At 34.3% G+C, this 22,540-nt stretch overlaps 1 protein-coding gene across 4 annotated transcripts in view; it reads left to right on the top strand.

Annotated features, from left to right (window-relative positions):
- The window catches only part of TBCK (TBC1 domain containing kinase), a 248,808-nt gene that overhangs the window by 57,468 nt on the left and 168,800 nt on the right, over positions 1-22,540 (top strand). For 3 of the 4 annotated variants that reach the window (XM_011945712.1, XM_011945713.1, XM_011945715.1), the window contains 9 exons: positions 6,654-6,795; positions 8,177-8,237; positions 9,674-9,735; positions 10,349-10,410; positions 11,377-11,525; positions 14,262-14,400; positions 15,964-16,063; positions 21,776-21,825; positions 22,059-22,188. In XM_011945712.1, coding sequence (XP_011801102.1) covers positions 6,654-6,795; positions 8,177-8,237; positions 9,674-9,735; positions 10,349-10,410; positions 11,377-11,525; positions 14,262-14,400; positions 15,964-16,063; positions 21,776-21,825; positions 22,059-22,188 — 895 coding nt within the window. The remainder of the gene's footprint in view (positions 1-6,653; positions 6,796-8,176; positions 8,238-9,673; positions 9,736-10,348; positions 10,411-11,376; positions 11,526-14,261; positions 14,401-15,963; positions 16,064-21,775; positions 21,826-22,058; positions 22,189-22,540) is intronic. The other variant, XM_011945714.1, reaches the window with a different exon arrangement.

The following is a 22,540-nucleotide window of genomic DNA, read 5'->3' as shown; positions in this document are numbered from 1 at the left end:
TTACTTTAAGTTTTTTATTTTTATTTAAAGGTACTTTAGGTTTCAGTGGTGAATCAAAGAAAGGAGGTGATTTTTCTTAAAGCATATCAAGTAAGAGCTACACTTGAATTTAAAATGCTTGGATAGAATTGGTCTTGTGTTACCATTTGGTCTGGCTTGCTTTGAAGTCTTAGACCCAAAGGGTCTTACCAGAAAATATCAAAGAGCAAAATGTGAAACATTAGCCAGGAAAAATAAAGTGATCAAACAGCTAAGGCATGAAAGAAAATATTTACACCAGAAGAAGCTTGCAGTTGATTCAAAAGACAAATATTAAGGAACAACAAAGTAAAATGTTACCATCTGTTTCAAAATACTGTAAAGAGTTGGAAATCGGGCATTCATTTCAGTTGGCCAGTAGCTTAATACCTTGTTAAAACATCAAACAGATGATGAAAGCCACTTTATTTACCTCATCAGTCATACTCACAGCAAAGTTCTGGTAATTGTCTTTGAGTGTTAAAATGCTATGATACAGAAGAGAAGGTTGTTGAAAAAAGATGACCTACATTAAATAATTCTAGAGCTTATTATTTTTTAATAATTTTCCTATGATTAAAAGGGAAACTAAAATATTTGAAACAAAGTTTATCTCTGTCCTGTCAGAAGTTTTTGATATAACAATGTACCTATAGTTTTGCTTGATTTTTCATTATCATTTTTCAGTTAGATGTGCTGGAAATCAGGAATAAAGATGAACACTGACTTCTGGATATATTATGGTGATGATAAAAGTACACCATTGCATTTGTATTAACTTTTTATTCTTATTAAATGTCTTTATAGATTCACTAACATTTATTACAGCTTTATGAGGTAGGCAGTAATATTCCAGTTTTACAGATGAAGAAACCTAAATCATATATAGAATATGTGGTAGAACTGAAATTAGAACACAGGTATTATAACATCTAATATAGTGCTGCTTCCACTAGACTTCAGCTGTTTCTAGAGGTATCACATCATTTAGAAGAGCAATATCGTCATCTTAGAGTAAAATAACACAATACAAATTTGTATATGAGGGAAATACACAAGCAAATCATAAGAAGATACTGGTATCACATCATCATTCTATTAAAATGAAAAAGGAGTTAAAAACCAAATTTACCCATTTGAATTTAAGTCACATTCCCTGACTTAATTGACTTGTATTTTGAAAGTAAATAAGTACTAGCAATGATAGTTTGAGGAGGTTGTAGAAAAGACAGGAAGAAAAACAGAAATAATATTTGAATGTCTACTTAATATACATTACATAGATGAAACATATTTAAATATATTTTGATTATAATCATCATTGTAAGAGGACACAATTTAATCTAGCTGGTTTTAAAATCTAGATTGTGTGTGCTCATGACTAAATCTGACAATAAATGAGGAAGGGGCATGCACATATGTAATACGTATGGCAAAATTTCACTCCATCTCTCGTCTAAAACTGTTCTTACTCCTTTTATTTCTAGGAACTGGGATTCAAATTTAGCAATGGCTCCTATGTCTAATTCTTATTTACTACGTGCTTTTTAAATTGTCATTTGTAAGGCCATCCTAATGGGCATTTTTGATAGGAATTTTTTTTTTTTAAGCAAAACTATACTGAGTATATCCTCTATTTAAGTCTCATTGGTAATTGTAGAGGATTTATAAAAAGATACGCAAGTGCCCTCAGGTATATAGTTCTTTGTTTTCTAATTGAGATGGGAGGTTAAATTTTTGTACATGAAATATATAGTATATAAAACAAGCATGTATAGCATCATACCATGTATAGCTTTTATAAGATATAGAACAGGCAAAATGAGTACTTTATGGAATCAAATCAGGTATTGATGGCAGTGGCAGCCTGTGTGGAATGGGCACTACCACGATGCCGGCTGCAGTGGGGGAGGTGCTACTGGGGCTGTCACTTCACGGAGCCTATGGGGGCCAGGAGCAGGCAGGAGCCCCATCTTCCTGGGCACAGCTGCAGCTGCCCAAGTTGGTGCTGCAGACCTGGGCTTCCCTGTGCTCTTGGGGGCTGAAAGCAGACAGGAGCCCTGCTCTCCCAGGTGCACCTGTAGGCTCAGAAATGTCTGCTCCCACTGCCTGACCTCTCCCTGCTCCCTGTACCCACTCTGATCTTGGAGGGTGGTCAGGGCCAAGCCCAGGTGCTGTTGGACCCCGGCTGGGTGTGTGCACACTCGAGGCAGCACTGACACTCCAGCCCCCTGTTGCCTTGACCCTTGTGAACTTTGGACACCAACAGGCAAGGGAGGGAGTCCGAAGAGGGGCTGAGGGCAGCTCAGCGCTGGCCTGCAGGCGCTTCTTGGCACAAATAGCCTGGGTACCATGAAGAGTGACAGGAGTCAGATAGGTTCCTGGGTAGAAGGGGGTGGGTCCCTGGTGAAGCCCCGCCTTCAAGCCAGGGAGTGCCTGAAGCCTGGGAGACAGGCTGCCAGTCCCATGGACCTGAGTGGGAACTTGTGGTGCTTTTTCTGGGCCCACCCATGGCCGCCCATGGACCAACGGACGTGCACTTCTTCCCTCTGAGGACCATAACAACCCTGGACTCGGCTAGACTTGAGCAGATAATGGATGGCGAGCTGCAGAGAGCAACTACCCACCCCAGGGTCTTCTCTCTGCTGAGGGCTGAACACTCATAGGGACACCCCACCTGAGGGGAGAAGCTATCCACCCTAGGGTCTCCTCTCAGCTGAGTGCTGAACGCTCATCGGGGCACCCTGCCTGTGGAGAGGAACTACCCGCTGTGGGTCTCCTTAGGTGTTCTATAGCTGGATAAATCTCTTCAGCCTGCTCACCCTCCACTTGTCCATGTACCTTATTCCCGGATGCAGGACAAGAATTTGCGACTTGCCAAATGGCAGAGCTAAAACAGCTATAACAAACGGCTGAAACAACCCCTTACCTGCCACAATGCAGGTGGCAAGGAAAGAAGACAGAAGGAGAGAGGAGCTGCAGCCCTTTGGGGATCCCAGACCTAGGAGCTTTCTGAGCCAGGGCTGTGACACTCTCTTTGGGGCTCTGCAGTTCCTGGCATCTCCAAGTTTCCATGCACAACTATGTTCCCTGGTGCCAGCCTTGGAAGCTGCTTGCAACACACCTGATCCAACCACAGCCTTGCAGGGAGCCAGCGCCTGTGTGAGCACCTGGACCTGCCCGCTGTGCCACAGCCAGTATGCCTGGCTGTGCACAGTGACCAGACCCCACACTCACTCATAACCCCTTGCCACTCCATGCCTGGCTCTCCCTTGGCCAGCATAAGCTCCCAGGCCAGTAGCATAAGCTGAGCACAGCCTGCTAGTCCAAGTGGATGGAACGAGCCCAGTGGGTCCAAGCAAAACTCAGGCAAAGGCACCACTGGCCACAGAGGTTTCCACCTGACAAAGTGACACCACAAAATCCCGTGATAGTATATGTTCCTTTATGGAAAAAATATAAATCTTTTTGAGAGACGTTAAAGAAGACATAAAAAAAATGGAGATACCATGTTTATAGATTGTTAGAGTCAGTATTGTTAAGATGTTCTCTACAACCTGTCTTTATATCTTATCTATTTTCAATAAAAATTCAACTGTATGTGAAAGAGAAAATACTTGGCAAGGTAGTTTTAAAATATATATAGAGAAGAACAAACACCCACAAAGAGCCCACATTTTCCCAAAGAGAAGCTAAAAGGTATGTATGTTTTGAGAGGTCTTAACAATTATCAGTAATTATTTAATAAAATACATTTTATATGAAAATATTTTACTTAAAATAGTGTAATAGTATACTCTTAGGCAAATTGACCAAATGAACAGATGAGGGAGCCAAGAAACAAATCTCTGTATGTGTGGAGATTTGATTTAGTATACAGTTGGCACTGCAGACTAGTTGGGGAGAAACAGGTTTCAATAAAGGGAACAGGGCTCAATTGCTTATTTATGTAGGAAAATAAGTTGTACTTTGTCTGACATCATATGAAAAATGAATTCTAGATGGATCAAGAAACTTAAATATAAAAGGCTAAACTGAAACTTTGAGAAAATTAACAAATTATTTTGACAAAATCATTAAGTATAAGGAAAAAAGTTTAATTCAACTGAAAGATAAGAACTTCTCATTCATAAACAGATACCATAAAGAGAAAGAAAAGACAAAACCACAAAGTGGTAGAAAATATTTCGAGTCATAATTACTGAAGAAGACATTAGTGTCTGGAATTAAAGAAAAACCGTGCAGTAAAAGATTATCATAGAAAGCCTAAGACTGCTATCCTTAGAAACTAAGTCCTGCTAGCAATGTTTGCCCTTGGCTGTTGCCCTGAAACTTGGATTGCAGAAATGTTCCCATGGATCCCTAACTGCTGAGGCTAGTTTACTGTGCTTGTAAAGAACCAAAGTGGTTTATGCTGAACACTTGCTTTCCTTCTTGAGTTCTTGAATTTTTGTACATGCCAGGCAGAGAGTGCCTGTGTGACAAGTCCCAAAGAAAATCCTTGGATTTTCAATGGGCTTCTCTGGCCAGAAACATCACATAACATTTGTTCTTCAAGATTGGGAAAGAAGTTCAAAAAAAAAAAAGAAAGAAAATAAAAGAAAACTAAAGATACATCACATACATGGTGCTACATTTTTGTTGCTGGAAGAAGAATGTATTCTGTGTGATCCCTGATAGGAGGGAGAGAGCATAAGGAAGCCTCTATATAGGTTCCTTGAGACTCCCTCTCTGTCTTTATCCCTTGTGATTCAGCTATGCCCTTACTGTGTCACTGTAATAAATCTTAGCTGTGAGTACACTTACTTGCTAAGTCTTGTAAGTCTTTCTAGTGAATTTTTAAACATGAGAGTGGTCTTGGGGACCCCAAAATAACTAGAGAAATAAGCAAAAGACTTGAATGGGCATATCACACAATAATAAACCCAAATGACTAATAAACATATGAACATTTGCCTCAATGTCATTAATTTTCAAGGAAATGCAAAGTAAAACCACAATAGATTTTATATACCAGATTGTTAAACATTAAAAAGTCTGTCAAATATCAAGTGTTGGTGAAGAAGTAAAACAATAGGAACAGTCATTCACTGCTGGCAAGTGTATAGATTGGTATAACTCCTTTTGAAAAACATTTGGCATTGTTTAATGAAGTAGAAAGTGCACATATCCTATGGCTTAGAAGTTTGGTTCTAGGTTGTTAACATTGGGAACCTTTTGCAGATGTATACCATACATGGCATTCTGTGCAATGTTGTTCATAATATTAATAATAAAAAGCAGGAAACAGCTTAAATGCCATTGCTATTTGAATGTATAAATTATGATATATTCGTATAATAGAAATAAGAATTTAATGGATACAGTTTCATGCAACAATATAGATAATCTTGATTGAAAAAGCAAAAGAATACAGTCATCCTAATTCCAGTGTTATAAAGTTCAGAGATATGCTTGACTAAACAGTACATTTTTTAGGGATACAAACATGGTAAAACCATCAGGAAATGGAGGAGAATGACAAACACAAAAATTCCAGGTATCTTCTCCTCTGGAGGAACAGGAATGGAGATACAATCAGGGAGAAGCACAAAGGGACTTTCAGTGATAATTTTATGTTCTTCACTTAAACTGCTTCTTGGTACATGGGTGTTCATTGAAGCTTTCTTCTTTATACCTTATCCATATTTAAGACGCAGTGTTTTGCATTTATTCAATATTTGCTAAACCAGTTTTCAAAAGCCTTTTATGTCAGTGAAGTTGTGAGGAAATAGGCACTGTCATATATTACTTATGACAATATAAATCCATATAACCTCTCCACAGGGCAACTTGGTATGATAAGTCAAAATTTAAAATGCACATACCGTATGATCTTGGAGTGCCACTTCTAAGAATATATCTGTCAATCATATGCATATACTTCTGGGATATGTAATAGTCATAATATATTCATCTCATTATTGGTAATAGCAAAAGAATGGAAGTTCCAAAATGTTTTTGTTTTATCAAATTAAGAGCATCAATGAAATTATTGGCAGTTTTCAGACAGAATGAGAAAACTCTATACTTGTGTTTTTAAAGAACAATCTCTAAAATATACTTTACGTGGAAAAAGAGTACATAACAATATGTGTAGTGTTTTACCGTGTGGGGCAGAGGTGATGAGTGGACAAAGTTATATATACATAAATATGTCAGGGTGATGGGGTATAGAGATAGGAGTTTTGCTTTTCAATTTATATCTTTTTATAGCATTAACATTCTTACTACTAAAAATAATAAATACTTTTTTAAGAGATAAAATGCACTTTAAATAGTAATTCAGTATTAAGGGAAGATAGGCAATAAGCAGGAAGGAAAAACACTTGGAAACCAGAGAGAAGCAAATAAAGGAGTTAATGCTGGAGGGAAACATGAGGGTTTTAAAACTGTTTGAGACTTGTGTATATTTACTCTTGATTCCTTGACATTAAAGGTCTGTATTATAATGGTTAGTTTAGAATGCTTTCTAGCAGCAGTTGTTAATTTAATTGCATGGGACTTTTACATAGATCTTACCACACTGATTGTAAAAATGTACTATTGCTTCTTTCCCTGTTGTAATTATTCATTATTTTAATGTGTCATTACAGGTATCCCTCATACTTGGCCCCTGAGGTAATTGCACAGGGAATTTTCAAAACCACTGATCACATGCCAAGTAAAAAACCATTGCCTTCTGGCCCCAAATCAGATGTATGGTCTCTTGGAATCATTTTATTTGAGCTCTGTGTGGTATGTATAAAGAAATATTAATATAGTAAAAAGAAATTGTGCATTTATTGGAATAATCTTTTGGAGAGGAAAGTTAATAATAATATGTCTTTGCTGTACAAATTGATTACATATGAGGAAAAAAGGCTTAATATGGCTTAATCATGTTTGATAATTAATTTCATATATTTTTTGGCATCTCTAGAAACATACTTTTACTAAGTGTGAATGTAAATGTTACCAGATGTATATTATTTTGATATCTCTGTAATGTGTATATTTTTGCAAAGTTAAGATGTTTATACTGTTTATGTAAGATATGTGGAGTACCATTAAAAGTTTAACAAGATATTGAAGTCAAAACCATGTTTTTGGAAGATTGATATGACAATAATGTAAGATTGAGAAGAATAGCAGTTTTTTTTCAATGATCTCTACCTGTAGTTCTGATTTGATAAGTGTTTAAGAACATTTTTTCTTCTCTATTAAAAAAAATCAAAGCATCTCTCTTTTCTATAAACACCAGATCATCTTAAGCCTTTTCCTTCTAAGTTTATTTAAATGATCATATAAGCTTAATTTGTTCATAATAAGAGGAATATAATGATAGCCAACATTAATGAAGCATATTCTGTGTTATGTAACCCTCACTATAACCTGTGGTATATGTACAGTTAATATTTTAATTTTACAGATGAGAAAAGTGAGACTTCAGATGATTAAGTAGTTTGCCCAATTTATGTAACTATTTGGTGGTGGGAGAGTCCAATTTGGCACACATTCATTGCTCAACTCATAAATGCTGAAGGCATAAGTGTTTGACTCCAGACCTTATATCAAGGAGCCTCCTGAGGCAGACTAATAAGGAAATAATTAAAATATAATGTGTGCATCTTAAAATATACCAGGTGCTGTAGGAGCATGAAGGATGGCTTCTGAAGTTATTGTGGTCAGAGAGTATTATGAAATTTTTTAATGGAGAAACAGGCTACCTGGATCATAATATTTAAGTAAGAATTAGCTCGGTAGATGAAAGGGTATAATCAGTCTTACCCAGGGGGCATCTTGCTCTCAATAAAGTAAGACTCCACGTGGCCTGGAATACCTCTAGATATCCAGGTATGTGTTGATTTCAAAAGTGAACAATGCTTACATCAAACTAGAATATAATGACCCTTAGATGTATGAAATGTTTAAATGATACATATTGTGCAACACTTTCTAAAATGTTATTTCACCTGTAATTTTTCTTTAGTGGAGCTGACTTTAAAAATCCAATAAAACTTTTGGAGATAAATGGAGATGCCTGATAAAATCAGTTTCAGCTATAAGGGGAGAAAAATACCTTCCTAGAAAAAAACGTGTAAATATTAACACAAATTTCTTTTCTCATTTTATTTAGGGAAGAAAATTATTTCAGAGCTTGGATATTTCTGAAAGACTAAAATTTTTGCTTACTTTGGGTAAGTGTCATATAATTGCTTATCTTTCACATATAAATATAACTTGGTGTAACTATTAGTAATCATGCACATTGAGGATGTGTTCTTTTGAAATAGTGAGGACACTGAAATATCCCCCCTTTACTCAAGTTGCTAATGATCAGTGGTAATGATCAGCAGAACAGCATATGAGGTCCCTTCTAAAACATTACAGCAGAAATGTCTTTATTCTCTGAGGAATTTTAACCTAGATGGAAATAATCTTAGCTTTATGATCTAGCCAAGTAAATTAACTTGTGAAATCAAAATATGAGAATATAAAATTGTATTTCTGTAGCAGTTTACCTTCAGACAATGTATCTTTACTTTTGGGCTATCTTTCTATTTGATGAATCATGTACAAATAACAACTCAAGACGAATATTGATTTTTTCCATATAAAAGGCTCATATGAATTTTCATGTGTGTGGATCCAAACATGTATAATTCAAATTAATAAAAATTTATGTAATCTACTTTAGAGTGGAATTAATTAAGCACGTTTGGTAATTAAGGAGAGAAAAACAGTGATAGAACACTTTATGCAAAAGAGTGACAGATTAGTATCCAAGTTAAAAAGATTTACAAATAAGAATATGTATGGAAAAGTATTAGTAAACATTAAATAATAATGAGTTATAAAGAAATTTGCAAAAGTTTTACCAGATTTACCACATTTAATTACAAAGATTGATACTACAGCTATTAAGAAACCTTGGAGATTCTTAAATATGGTCTGTAATCTAAACTTAAACTTGAAATTCCCAAATAAATGTAAGTACATTTTCCAAATTATGTATAATAAAAATAAATTAGTCCTGTAATCATAAAAACAAATCTACAAAGCCTTCTTAAAAAGCGCTGTTTTTGTACAGTCATTTCTTGAAGAGGATTGGTTCTAGCACCCCCACATGTACCAAAATCCATGTGTCCTGAAGTTCCACAGTCGGCCCCACAGAACCCATGTGTATGAAAAGTCAGTCCTCCATACGTGCAGATTTCGCATCCACAAATACTGTATTTTCAACCCATGTTTGGTTGGAAACAATCCACAGATAAGTGGCCCTATGCAGTTTAAACTCATGTTGTTCAAGGGTCAACTATGTGTGTCTGCATGTATATATTTAGAGAGAGACAGAGAGAGCTAGAGTATCTTTACCTTCCTTGTAAAGGAATTGCTCCTTTATCAAATTATTTAAACTGATATCTTTCAGTGTCAGTTATTCAATTAGTATTTGTCTGAAGCTTTTCATTTTTATCAAAACGTGTAAAGAAATTTAACAAAATGATAAAATTTTCAGTATTTTAAGTTCTAAAACTGCACTACTGCATTAAAACATTTTTGATCAGTTTATTTTCTGATTTGTTGGATAGATTAGAAAAGTAGCATTTATTCATATAGTTTTTCTGTTTTATAGACTGTGTAGATGACACTTTAATAGTTCTGGCTGAAGAGCATGGTTGTTTGGACATTATAAAGGTTTGTCATTAATCTGGGTCTTAGTCCATTTGTGCTATTATCAAAAAAACCTGATATTGGGTAACTTATAAAGACAAAAGTTTATTTTTCCACAGTTATTGAAACTAGGAAGTCCAAGTTCAAGGCACCAGTACGTTTGGTTGTCTGGTGAGGGCTGCAGTCTTCTGAGAGAGAAACACTGTCCTCACAAGGTGGAAGGGCAAGCTAGGCAATTGCTATGTGAAGTCTCACCTTTATAAGCCTCTTAATGCCATTCACCAGGGGAAGAGCCCTTATGACCTAATCACTTCTTAAAGGCCTCACCTCTTAATATCATCACATTGGCCGTTACATTTCAAAGTTCATAAAGCCTGAACTTTGGAGGGGACACATTCAAATCATAGCAATCTGTTTATGAAAATTGATTTTACGCACTTGCGATCCACTTGGAAGCTATTTTAAAGCAATGCTTATTTCTCTTTAAGTATTTGCTTTTTCACAGTGACAAAATTTGTATAAAGTACAAATAAAAACTTTTTACACATCAAAACCTTCTAGCTTAGCAAACGTTTGAATAAAGTATATTTCTAAAATTGATCATTTTAATTAATTATTTTCTCCCTTTATTTACCAGGAGCTTCCTGAAACTGTGATAGATCTTTTAAAGAAGTGCCTCACCTTCCATCCTTCTAAGAGGTTGATATTATTTAGAGATTGGGATTACATTGAGATCCTTTACACATAAGCAATTGATTTTTTTCATATTTGTTTTAATATAATGGATTAAATAAAGATAATGTACATATGTAGTAGTATGTAATTGACATCAGTATCATAACCATGAATGATGTAAGCTTTCATTTTTTGTGAATAAATGAAAAAGTAATTAAAGTTAAACCATGGTCAGAAAACTGACATATACTAAAGAAGTTACTGGTACATTTCCAAGCTTTTAAGTAGAATATCAACTAAGACTGTGGAATGTAGGTATTCCTAGACCCAATAATAACATCAGTGAAATGAGAATAAAAGTTTGTTATCAATATGTGTTATAGCAGTGAACTTGGATAAGTGGTGTGATAAACTAACAATTGTTGATAATCAAAAAGGATTTCTTAGAAGTTTCATTAATTGACTTTGACTTGATGATGTCACTACTAGTCATACAGCTATCCCTAAACTCCTTTAGTATATAATGTTTGAAAATAGTGTATACAAATTTATCTTTAGAAAAACAACTTTATCAAGACATGTTAGAGAGAAATAGTAGTTTTGTGTGGATGTACCACATTAAGGGACAGGAAGAAAAGCCAAAAGGTATTATTATAATAGTTTGCATATTTATTATTTAATTAAGATATTCAGTAAAGCAGGTGAGTGCTAGTCAGGCTAAAAGTAAACAATGCAAAAGCTTTTATGGAATGATATTTTTGATACATAATGAGGTAAAGTACAACATAAGTAAAAAAAAAATCAGTATTTACTCACAGTTATTTGATTGTAATATAAAAGTATGCATCTAGACTCTGCAAAGGAGAGCTATATTATTTTCTGTGCTAATGAGGTGTTTAAGACTTTCAACCAGTCTCTTGAATGTATGCCATTATTTTAGGAAATTTTTTATGACTTTCATTCATGCTCTGTATTTTAAATGTTCTCAAGGCCAACCCCAAATGAATTAATGAAGGACAAAGTGTTCAGTGAGGTGTCACCTTTATATACCCCATTTACGAAACCTGCCAGTCTGTTTTCATCTTCTCTGAGATGTGCTGATTTAACTCTGCCTGAGGATATCAGTCAGTTGTGTAAAGGTAATGATAAATTAAAGCATAGAAAATAATATGAGTCTTGTTTTTAAAGGAAGTTTCCTTATCCTACTTTCAGTTTTGAATTTATCAACAATATATATTAGTGGAATCATGGGAACTAAGAGACAATTGTGGAAGTGATTAAAATATAACTGACTGACTGGGTGCGGTGGCTCATGCCTGTAATCCCAGCACTTTGGGAGGTCAAAGAGGGAGGATTGCTTGAGGCTGGGCTTTTGAGACCAGCCTGGTCAACGCAGAGATATCCTGTCTCTACAAAAAAAAACAAAAACAAAAACAAAAAAAACAACAAAACAACAACAACAAAAAGTATACACACACACACACACACACACAAATATATATGTATATAGTTAGTCAGAGCCTAACTTACTTGGATAATATCAGAGCCTAACTTGCTTGGATAATTATCAGAGCCTAACTGAACTGGTGAGGGGAAATAGCAAATTGCAGCTAGCTCTAGCCTTCTGTGTGGTGGTTAAAGTTAACAGAAGCATTCTATAGTCAATCCTGTGATTAGTTCTGAATCTTTAAGTGAGCCTGTGCTTCTAGCCTTTAGACAAGTGCTTCCTTGCCCTTAAGGAGTGGCTAGAATACACATAAATACACACACATTTGAGCTAACAGTTTATCCTTTATATTTAAGTTACTGATACTCTATATAATTTATAACTGATCTCTAAAAATAATATTATTGATAAGAATTACATACCATTATGTTCTGCATGTTGAAGAGAATATCAGCTTTTAGACTTTCAATTCTTGTGTGAAGATTACAGCTCTTGGAACGTAAGGTTTAGTGACACGAGTAAGTTACCTTTATTCTGAAAAGTTTTTATGACTTAAGTCATGGCAGAAAATGGTTACTAAACATTCATTCAGTTAAACATTTATTGAGTTCCTGGTATGTGTCACATACTGTATCTTTTTTTGTTTGTTTGTTTGTTTTGAGACGGAGTCTGGCTCTGTCGCCCAGGCTGGAGTGCAGTGGCTGGATCTCAGCTGACTGCAAGCTCCACCTCCCGGGTTTACGCCATTCTCCTGCCTCAGCCTCCCAAGTAGCTGGGACTACAGGCACCCGCCACCTCGCCTGGCTAGGTTTTTTTGTACTTTTTAGTAGAGACGGGGTTTCACCATGTTAGCCAGGATATTCTCGATCTCCTGACCTCGTGATCCGCCCATCTCGGCCTCCCGAAGTGCTGGGATTACAGTCTTGAACCACCACGCCCGGCCCGCATACTGTATCTTTAAGTAACATTCATGCCAAATGGGAAGGCAGACAGACATTTAGTTATACAATCACTATTATAAATGAAGGTCTATATGAATATAGCACAATGGCAGCATAGCAGGAGCACCTAATTGTGTATTTCTGCCTGGGACATCAAGGAAGACTTCAGAAAAGGCAGCCAGCCATTGCCTTGAGATAGGAGAGAAGGAACAATTTGTGTTAGTTGCCTCCCCATGTGCTATTTTCTACCCTTACTCCTTTTTCAATATAGAGTGTAAAATTTCCAATACTATGTATTCATTATAAAGGATGAAAATTCCAGGTGTTTTCTTCTATGGGCAGTAAGCTTGTGAACTAGAATTGGCTAATTGGATCTAAATGAAAGTGCTGGGCATAAGGGCTACTTGTAGGGAAAAAACAAATTTTCTTGTCAAGAAAGTACTGCAGCATAGGTTCACCACTTCCTTCTCTTCTTAATGCAGGAAATGGTCTAGAATTTTGATAAGCATAGGCCCCTCCTATACCTATGATTTTATTAGGAGAGATGAATAAATGTCTTTATTATATAAGCCACTTTTAGTAGTATATTATTTTCAGCTAGGAGCATTCAAATTATTACAAAAATTAAATCAGAATCTGCCAGTCATGGCATACCTCCAGGTAGGAGAAGGGAAACACCAAGCTCCAGCTCGTTCTAGCCACTCCTTAAGGGCAAGGAAACACTTCCAGTCTAGAGTCACTGGCTCACTTAAAGATTGAGACCTAATCATAGGACTTACTACAGAATGCTTCTGTTCCCCACACCTTAACCACCACATAGAAGGCTAGAGCTGGCTGCACTTTGGTATTTCCCCTCTCCAGGTCAGTTAGGCTCTGACTAACCGGTTTATCCTGAAGGCTGACCTTGTTAAGAACAGTGTTCATCATATTTCAGAATGGTTCCATTTCCTCTGCCACTGCTGGAAACATAAGGATATTTTCCTCTAATATTTACTGTGAGAACCGTGTCAATCTCCAGACTCACAAAAGTGTGCGGGTATCCCTTATGACTGGTTCCCCCTGGAGTTTTTGACTCTCAGAGTTGTCCACACTGAGCTCCAGTAATTTGTCAATTACAGTTTAGATTTTCCAAACTTGGCACTGGTTCCTGAGGCACTACTCATGAATGTCTGTTCCAGAATGCTGTAACTCCCTGTATTCTGCTGTCTGTCTCCAGTCCTGGGGACAGAAGTTTGCCCTATGTCCTCACCTCTCTTACAGATCCAAGAATTGTTGATTTTTCAGTCTGTTCAGCTTTTTATTTGTTGTTAGGATGGAGTAGCAAATTTCAGCCTCCTTACTACTAACTAGAAACTGGAAGTCTGTTCTTCAGTGTTTATTTTTTTTTTTTTAGAATGGCATTTTTTTAGAATGTTTATTACTGCCTGTTGACTTTTAATAAAGGTAGAAAATATAATACAATGATTCCTTAAATTTGCTTTTAATAGATATAAATAATGATTACCTGTCAGAAAGATCTATTGAAGAAGTTTATTACCTTTGGTGTTTGGCTGGAGGTGACTTGGAGAAAGAGCTTGTCAACAAGGAGATCATTCGATCCAAACCACCTATCTGCACACTCCCCAAGTAAGGAAAGAAACTTCTCTTGGAAATTTAAATAAATAAATAAATAAATGGTAATAATTATACTTACATGGTAATAATAAAAAAGAAAATTGGTTGTTTTTAAATTTTTTTTGGTAGACATCCCAACTAAGTGATTATTGGAAGCAGTTGAAATCAACACCTTGTTTGATTGGCCAGGGGTTCTAATTGCAGTTCCCATCACTTGTCTTTGATCTGTAATTTGCTTTGTGACCTATTTGAAGTGAAGTTAATATTATGGAATATCTTGCAATAATTGATGTTAATGAAAAATACACAAGTCACAATAGAATATTTAAGAGAGTTAACTAAAAACTAGTTAGTTTGCCTACTAAAAACAACTATATTCTTTTTGCAAATATACTTGTAAATACAAATGAACTGTGTGGTCTCACTGCATGTCCTAGAGATCATTACTATGCTAATGTGTTGCAAACAAATCTGCAAAACTGTATAAGAAGATAATCATGCTATAAGTTAGACTGCAAGTTAAATACCTCTACAACCTTGGGGCTAAGATTGTCATTAACATTGCTATTCATGTTTGTTCATAAAGGTATGAACCTAAATTTCTTGAGCTTCTACTAATACTTTAAATTTTTAATTTTAGGCTTTGAGAGGCAAGGCAGGTGGATTGCGTGAGCCTAGGAGTTTGAGATCAGCCTGGGCAACATGACAAAACCCTACCTCTACAAAGAAAAAAATTAGCTGGGCATGGTGTTGTGTGCCTGTAGTTTGAGCTACTCAGGCAGCTGCAGGTGGGAGAATCACCTGAGCCCAGGGAAGTTGAGGCTGCAGTGAGCCGAGATCATGCTACTGCACTTTAGCCTGAGCAAATGAGAGACCCTGTCTCAAATAAAATAAAAATTTAATTTTTAGATTTCAAGACTTACGTTTGATCACTGTAGGCAACTGTAGAAGTAATCTGCTCATCACTTTTTTCTTTCTAAACTTTTGTATTGTTTGGATTGACTAGTTTATATTTTTTTCTCTTTTAATCTGATTTTTAAATGTTAACTTTGAGTATACCACTCATACATTGAATTAAGTAGAAAGTAAGAGGTAAGATTATGGAAATTGTAAGAAGAAATGGTTTAAATGGTTTATAGATTCTTAAAAGTAATGTATTGAAATTGTAAACAAATTTTATTCATTTATTATTTAATATCCTTTCTTCTATGAGGTTACTATCCAATATGCTTTTTCTTTCTTCTTCCCTTTATCATTTTCTACTCGTATAAAGTTTCTCGGGAAAACACTGGGCTAATGTCAGGAGAGTACTGTTAGCATTGAAACTACATGAACAAAGGGTTGTAAAGGACACTTTTGTTTTTCTGAAATTTTCTTATATTCCTACCAACTCAAGAGTTATTTAAAAACGAGACTTGTTTGAAGAAATCTCAATACATTGTTTTATTAAACATCCAGTCTAAAGTTTAGTTCTTTTTTAATGAAGGGATTGATGACTTAGAATAAACTTTACTTTCTAGAAGAAACAATAAACTGGATTTTGTGTGCATATTATTTTTAAAAATTTCTTTTCAGTTTTCTCTTTGAAGATGGTGAAAGCTTTGGACAAGGTCGAGATAGAAGCTCACTTTTAGATGATACCACTGTGACATTATCGTTATGCCAGCTAAGAAATGTAAGAATGATATTTTGACAGTTCTGCTTCAGTTTTTTTTTCTTTAATTAAAACCTTACAGATACACAAGATATTGTGTATGCCTCCTTGATTTCACAAAATATGGGAGAGCTTCTGTAAAATATGTGCCCCAGAGAATTGCATCTGTACAACTTCAGCTTTATTACCTGAGTGTTCACAAAAATGATTTTATCAGTTTATCTTTTTGCCATCATTGGGTAACTGTTCTCATTTCTTTATTTACCTGGTAACACTTTCTTTTATCAAATTGTAAAAAATTGTTAATCTAATGATATGGAAAGGTATTTTGCTGTAACACTAGTTTTTAATTTCGTGATTATAGTGCAGTTGTAAGTCTTCTCATATATTTTATCACTTCGCCTACCTCTTTATGCATTACTAGTTCATATCTCTTGTCAGTTTTTCTTTTGAGTGATTTCTTATTGATTTGAGGAGTTTTAGAACTATATCCCTGATAGTGTATCTTTGTGAGCTGTCTGTCATGGAAATATATTCTCATCTGTAGCTTTTCCTTCAACTTTTGATTATTTTATTGAATAGAATTCTAAATTTTTATCAGTATTTTCTTTTATAGTCAAATGTATTTTGATATATTTTTTCTTGTAACTTATTTAAAGTAATAGCAAGGTTATACGTATATTTTATAATGTTTTTATATATTTCCTTTTAAAAGTTTTAAATAATTGTTTCCCATTTAGTTCTTTAGTCCACCTAGAATTTATTTTAGATTACATGGTAAGGAAGGTATCCAATATTGTATTTCATTGATTAAAAAAATACCCCTTGTGTCAGTACCATATATTGAATAGTTTTCTCTTCACTTTTTTGATGTGCAATACCAACTTTTTCTACGTGCATGGATATGTCTCTGGGCCTTGGTATTCTAATTTGTTGACTTGTGTTTCTAATTTTAGCAAATACCACATTGCCTTAATCTATAGTTTTATGTGAACTGTTGATAACTAGCAAAGGAAGACCTTCAGTTTTTTTGTCCTCAAAATGGAGTAGGAGCTCTTTAACATCTTCCTCTACTAGCTGATTTTTATTATCCTCATAAAGACCTTCATAAAAAATTACAGGGTTTTGATTGACATTGCATTGAATTTATAGGTTAATTTGTAGAGAATTGATGTATTTAAAATGTAGGGTTTTATTTCTTGAACATGCCTAAATAAATATGTCATTTCTTTGTCCTATTTTATATAACAATTTTCTTTTTAATGTCTGTATATCAGTTATGAGATTTATTCCTAAGGTAATTTATTGTTGCTCTTGTAAATAGAATATATATATATATATATGTGTGTGTGTGTGTGTGTGTGTGTATGTGTGTCTGTATATATATGTGTATATATATGTATGAGTATGATTTTTTCCAACTTTTTTTATAAAAATTTTTAAACAGAAAAGTTGAAAAGCATTTACAGTGAACAAGTTACCACCTAGATCAACCATTTGATATGGTCTATTAGCAAAATCAAGTTACACATATTCATTGACCTACTGTGTATAGCTGTTCTGTTCTACAATGGCAAAATTGAGTAGTTGCAATAGAGACTACATGGCCCACAAAGCTAAAAATATTTGTTATATGTTCCTGCATAGAAACAGTTTGCTAATCTGTGACCTAGATTCTATAATTAACATTTTACATGCTTTACCACATGTCTGTCTATCTTTCTAGTCATTCATCAATCCATCATATTTTTTGTTCTTGCATTTCAAAGTAAAATGAAGACATTACTACAATTCAGCTTAAACATTAGAGTTTGAGATTTGTTTATGGTTCTTTTCTAGGCAAAATTTTCATGTAGTAAAATGTACAAATCTTAAGTATACCAGTAGATGAGTTTAAAATACACATCAATAATATTTTTTCATATAGTAAAATGTACCAAATCTTAAGTATACCAGTAGATTATTTTAAAAAATACATCAGTAATATTTTTTTAAATACCATTTCAACTACTATTTTGTGCATGATTAGTAATGCAATTGATTTTTTTATGTGGATTTTGTGTCAGGCAACGTTGCTGAACCTATTCTTTTTTAAATAAGAATAGGACTCTATAGTGTCTCTGTGGTTTTCTTGGAAATGAAGGAAAAAACACTACCTTAATTCATTTCACTCACTTCTTTTGTAATTATTTTTGCTGAGCCTCTATAACACTATTGAATAGAAACAAATAGTGGGCATTCCTGTCTCATTTCTGGTTTTAAAAGGTTGCTTTTTATATTTCATAATTAAGTATGATATTTTTGCATTGAGCTATAGACATCTATTCTTAGTTATAAGTTTTGTTATGAATGGGTGTTGAATTTCACTGAGTGTTTTTACTGTATGTATTGGGATGGTCATATAGTTTTTTATGTATTATGTTAACGGATTTAATTATATTGATGGGGTTTTTCAATGTTGAGCCATGTTTATATTTCTGGGATAAACCCAATCAGATCATGATTTCATTTTTCCTTTTTTATACATTTGTGTTTTGATTTTTCTAATATTTTGTTTAGAATGTTTGCATTTCTGTTTCTATTTGAGATGGGCCTGTGAGTTTCTTTTCTTTTACTGCAACATGCTAGTTTGTCAGGGGTGTACTAGTCTCATAAGATAAATAGGAGAGTGTTGCCTTTTTTTTTTTATTCTCTGAAAGACTTTATATGATTACATATATCTATTTCTTGAATGTTTCATGGGAGTTAGCTTTAAAACCATATTGTAAGTTAGCTTTAAAACCAAAAACAATATTGTAAGGAGTTAGCTCCTTATCCCTATCTGGGTGTAATCATTACTTTAGTCTGCTTAATGGTTATGAGTTTACTCAGGTTGTTTATTTTGTTTTTAAATCATTTTCTAAAGTTATATGTTTCAAGACCTTTAAACTTGCTCTTCCCAGTGCCTCTAACACTCTTCCACTGCTTCCATTTCCTTTCTTTCCATTCTCTGCTGAACCGTTACCTATTGGTGGGCTTTTGTTGGCCATCCTTTATCAAATAGCAATGCCACACCTATCCCTTGTATTCTTTATCCTGTTTTGTTTTTTTCCTCCATTGTACTTCTCTTCATTTGATATATGTTTTCTTCCTATATGATAACTGAATGAAGGAATGAATCCTCTTATTATATAGAAGCCCTATTAATATTGTAGTAAAGTACAGGGGAGAAGTATTTTATAATCTTATGATGAAGTCCCAGATTTTAGTGAGCCTGTGTACCTGGGCTGTGACCTTCACAAGGTTTCTCAGCTTCTCCCACTCGTTTGCCCCAACCTGAGACAGGAAAGCTAGAGGGACTGGAGTCGGGTATTTCTTTTCACCTACATCAAAGACTGGAGTGGACTGAAGTTGAATATTTCCCTCCCAAGTTGGCTAGATTTCTGCAAAACCCAAGTTAGTTAGGACCTGGCAGAAGAGTTTCCCTTTAAGGCAGACCTCTCTTAAGGAAAACAGAGTACTCTGGCTATATTTCAGATTGGTTACTTTCCACCTCCCCCTGCAGGAAGTCAAGGGTATTTTTCTCAGATCTTCACCCTGGGAACCTGGTGGGACCTGTGGAGGTTAATCTCATGGAAGCAAGGAAGGCCTCCCTAAGGCTGGGCCTCCAGAAGTTTTTCTCTCTCATATTAGTCTGTGCTCAGCCTGCAAGTATTAGATAATTACCTTTTAATTGATCTTAACAGGCTCCAGCAGTGGCTCTGTTCCTGGTGAGCTGTGATTTCATGTATTCGAGGGTCCCTCCAGTTTTTAGGACATCACAGTGCTCTGATTCTGATAGATGTGAGACGAGTTCTTGATTTTCAGTTTGTTCAGCATTTTTCTTGTTAGAGGAAAAATGGTGCCTTCTAAGCTGTTTATATGTTGTATAAGAAAGTGGAAGTCCCAGCCTTTTTATTTTTAACCATTCATTGGCCAAGCTAAAATAGGTACCTATCCTTGTTTTCTGTCTAAGCTAGCAATTCCCCTAGTTTTTATTTACGTGGCTTTAGAAGGGTCTTTTCCATTCTGAAGGTCTGTTATGCAGGTTCCCAAACCTTTATCCCATTATGGTCTAAATCTCTAGACCACAGTTATTAACTCCTTTCTCTCTAGCCTGGTTTTATATCTGTTATCACACCATTTTCCTTATGTTTTAAAGCTTAGCTAACCATTTAATATTTTACATGTTATGTAGTAGGGCAGTATTAGAATCCCTTGTCTGCCATAATGCCATCAACAGAAAATTAAAATATATTATTATTACTACTCAATACTCTGAATTTATAATGTCTTTGAAAGAAAGGATGTGGAAAGTAACAATACCATGCAGCAAACAATAAATTACATCCAAAATATATGATTTCAGCTGATTTTGTTTTGCTCTTTATTTGTTTCTTCAATTTAAATATAATCCAAGTTAAATGAATGTAGGCTTCAGGTCTAAATATCTCAATTCCTTTACAGTTCTACTTGCGAAATTTAAAATACTTTTCTTCTGTAGTTATTAAGAAATATTAATTTGCTTATATGGAAACCAAATAATTTTTATCTTTAGTGTTTTCGTTCACCTTTTAAAATTCCTAATGTGCAAAAATTTTATTTAGAAAAGACAGACAAGATACTTATTAGATAAAATCAATGACATTCAGGATACTGAAAACTAATCTTTAATAACAAGATATGTGTATTAATAATGCAGTAACACTTGGGAAAATTTAATTTCTTTACTTAAAATTTTAATATATGAAAGATATACCTAAAGATTTATTAAAATAGGATAAGCGTATAGCACATTAATTTTTAGAGGAGAACCAGGTGTAAATTCAGTGTTTGCTGAATTCTTAGTGTTGAGTAAAAGATTTTTCTTCAGCTTTAACAATTCTGGGAATAACTCACATGGGTGCACAATGACTGATCAACAGAAGATCAGTGCTTGCTGCACACACAGCTTGAACTTCTATGTCAATCACGTAGGAGCAGACATTCTGCCTTCAAGTTGGAAGTTGAACAGCAGAGCAGTGGGCAAGATGGCATTAACTTTAATCACCTTGCTTAGAATATGATTAACACTTTACTTTACTACTGCCTTCCTGCTTCTGATTTTGAAGAATACCTGTAATACTGTCAGGGTTGTTATTTGGAACAACTATTAAAATGACTTTGTAAAACAAATCATTAAGTAAACTCTGTCCATTAATTTATTAGCTATTTGAGTCATACATGTTCAAAGTATGATGTGAGAAATGTTTTGGAATCCTTTTTCTAGCACTTTTCTTTTTGACTTAGCTTGTATTATGCCAAAGCAAAAATAAATCTAAGTTGTTCTTTTAATATGTACATTGCTATATAGTACCTCTTTTTAATCATCTTTCTTCATATAACTTAAAATTTTTTTCCCAGTCATTAAGTTTTATACTAGTGCTAGTAATTCTGAGTTGTGTTTGGAAAATATATCATGATAGGTGTCTAACATTTATGCGTGATACCTATAGATAAGAAAAAAAAAAAGAAAATTTGTTTTTCACAGCCAAACCTTAATCAGTAGAGGCATTGTATGCTTGCATGTTTATAAGAACTGATTTTTAGATTCTATTTTATACTTTTCTAGGTCCCTTTATAAATTCATAGTTGTTGTATTACTTGTCTTTTAAAACACAGATCAAGGTTTCTGCCCAATATGTTTATACATAAATATTGTCTTTAAATACACAGAGATTGAAAGATGTTGGTGGAGAAGCATTTTACCCATTACTTGAAGATGAGTGAGTATATATAGTCTCATTTTACGTTTATTTTTCTATTTATATTAGATTTATAAGAATGTTATACATTTTCTTTGAAATGTGTTTCCTAAATAGAAAATAATAACCTGATATTTTGGTTTATTAAAATTTTGTGCTTTTTCTGAAATCACTGTCGGTATAGTTAGGAAGAAAAAAGAAAATGTTGTGACTTTTGTCCATTTTTTTTTTATTGCTTTTGTTCTCTTTTACAGCCAGTCTAATTTACCTCATTCAAACAGCAATAATGAGTTGTCTGCAGCTGCCACTCTCCCTTTAATCATCAGAGAGAAGGACACAGAGTACCAGCTAAATAGAATTATTCTCTTTGACAGGCTGCTAAAGGTATGGATTCTAAAGTATAAAATGTTAACAGTAGCCCATATGGAGTTTTTTTTTTTAATTTTTTCGATAATTCTTAGGGAATCCTGAGTAATAAGATTAATTTTTATGACCTATCTTGTCTGGTTAGCTTTCTTTAATTTTAAAAATGATACATGTTCTTAGTAGGTAAAATTAGAAAATAAAAACAAAGTGTGGTAATATATGCAAAATCATGTTAGACAAAGGTTTAATGTCCTTATTTTTTATTTTATTTTATTATTATTATACTTTAAGTTCTAGGGTACATGTGCATAATGTGCAGGTTTGTTACATATGTATACTTGTGCCATGTTGGTGTGCTACACCCATCAAC

The sequence above is a fragment of the Colobus angolensis genome, unplaced genomic scaffold (assembly GCF_000951035.1).
Source record: "Colobus angolensis palliatus isolate OR3802 unplaced genomic scaffold, Cang.pa_1.0 Scaffold244, whole genome shotgun sequence".
Taxonomy (NCBI): Eukaryota; Metazoa; Chordata; class Mammalia; order Primates; family Cercopithecidae; genus Colobus; species Colobus angolensis.
This window is presented reverse-complemented; position numbering and strand designations above follow the sequence as displayed.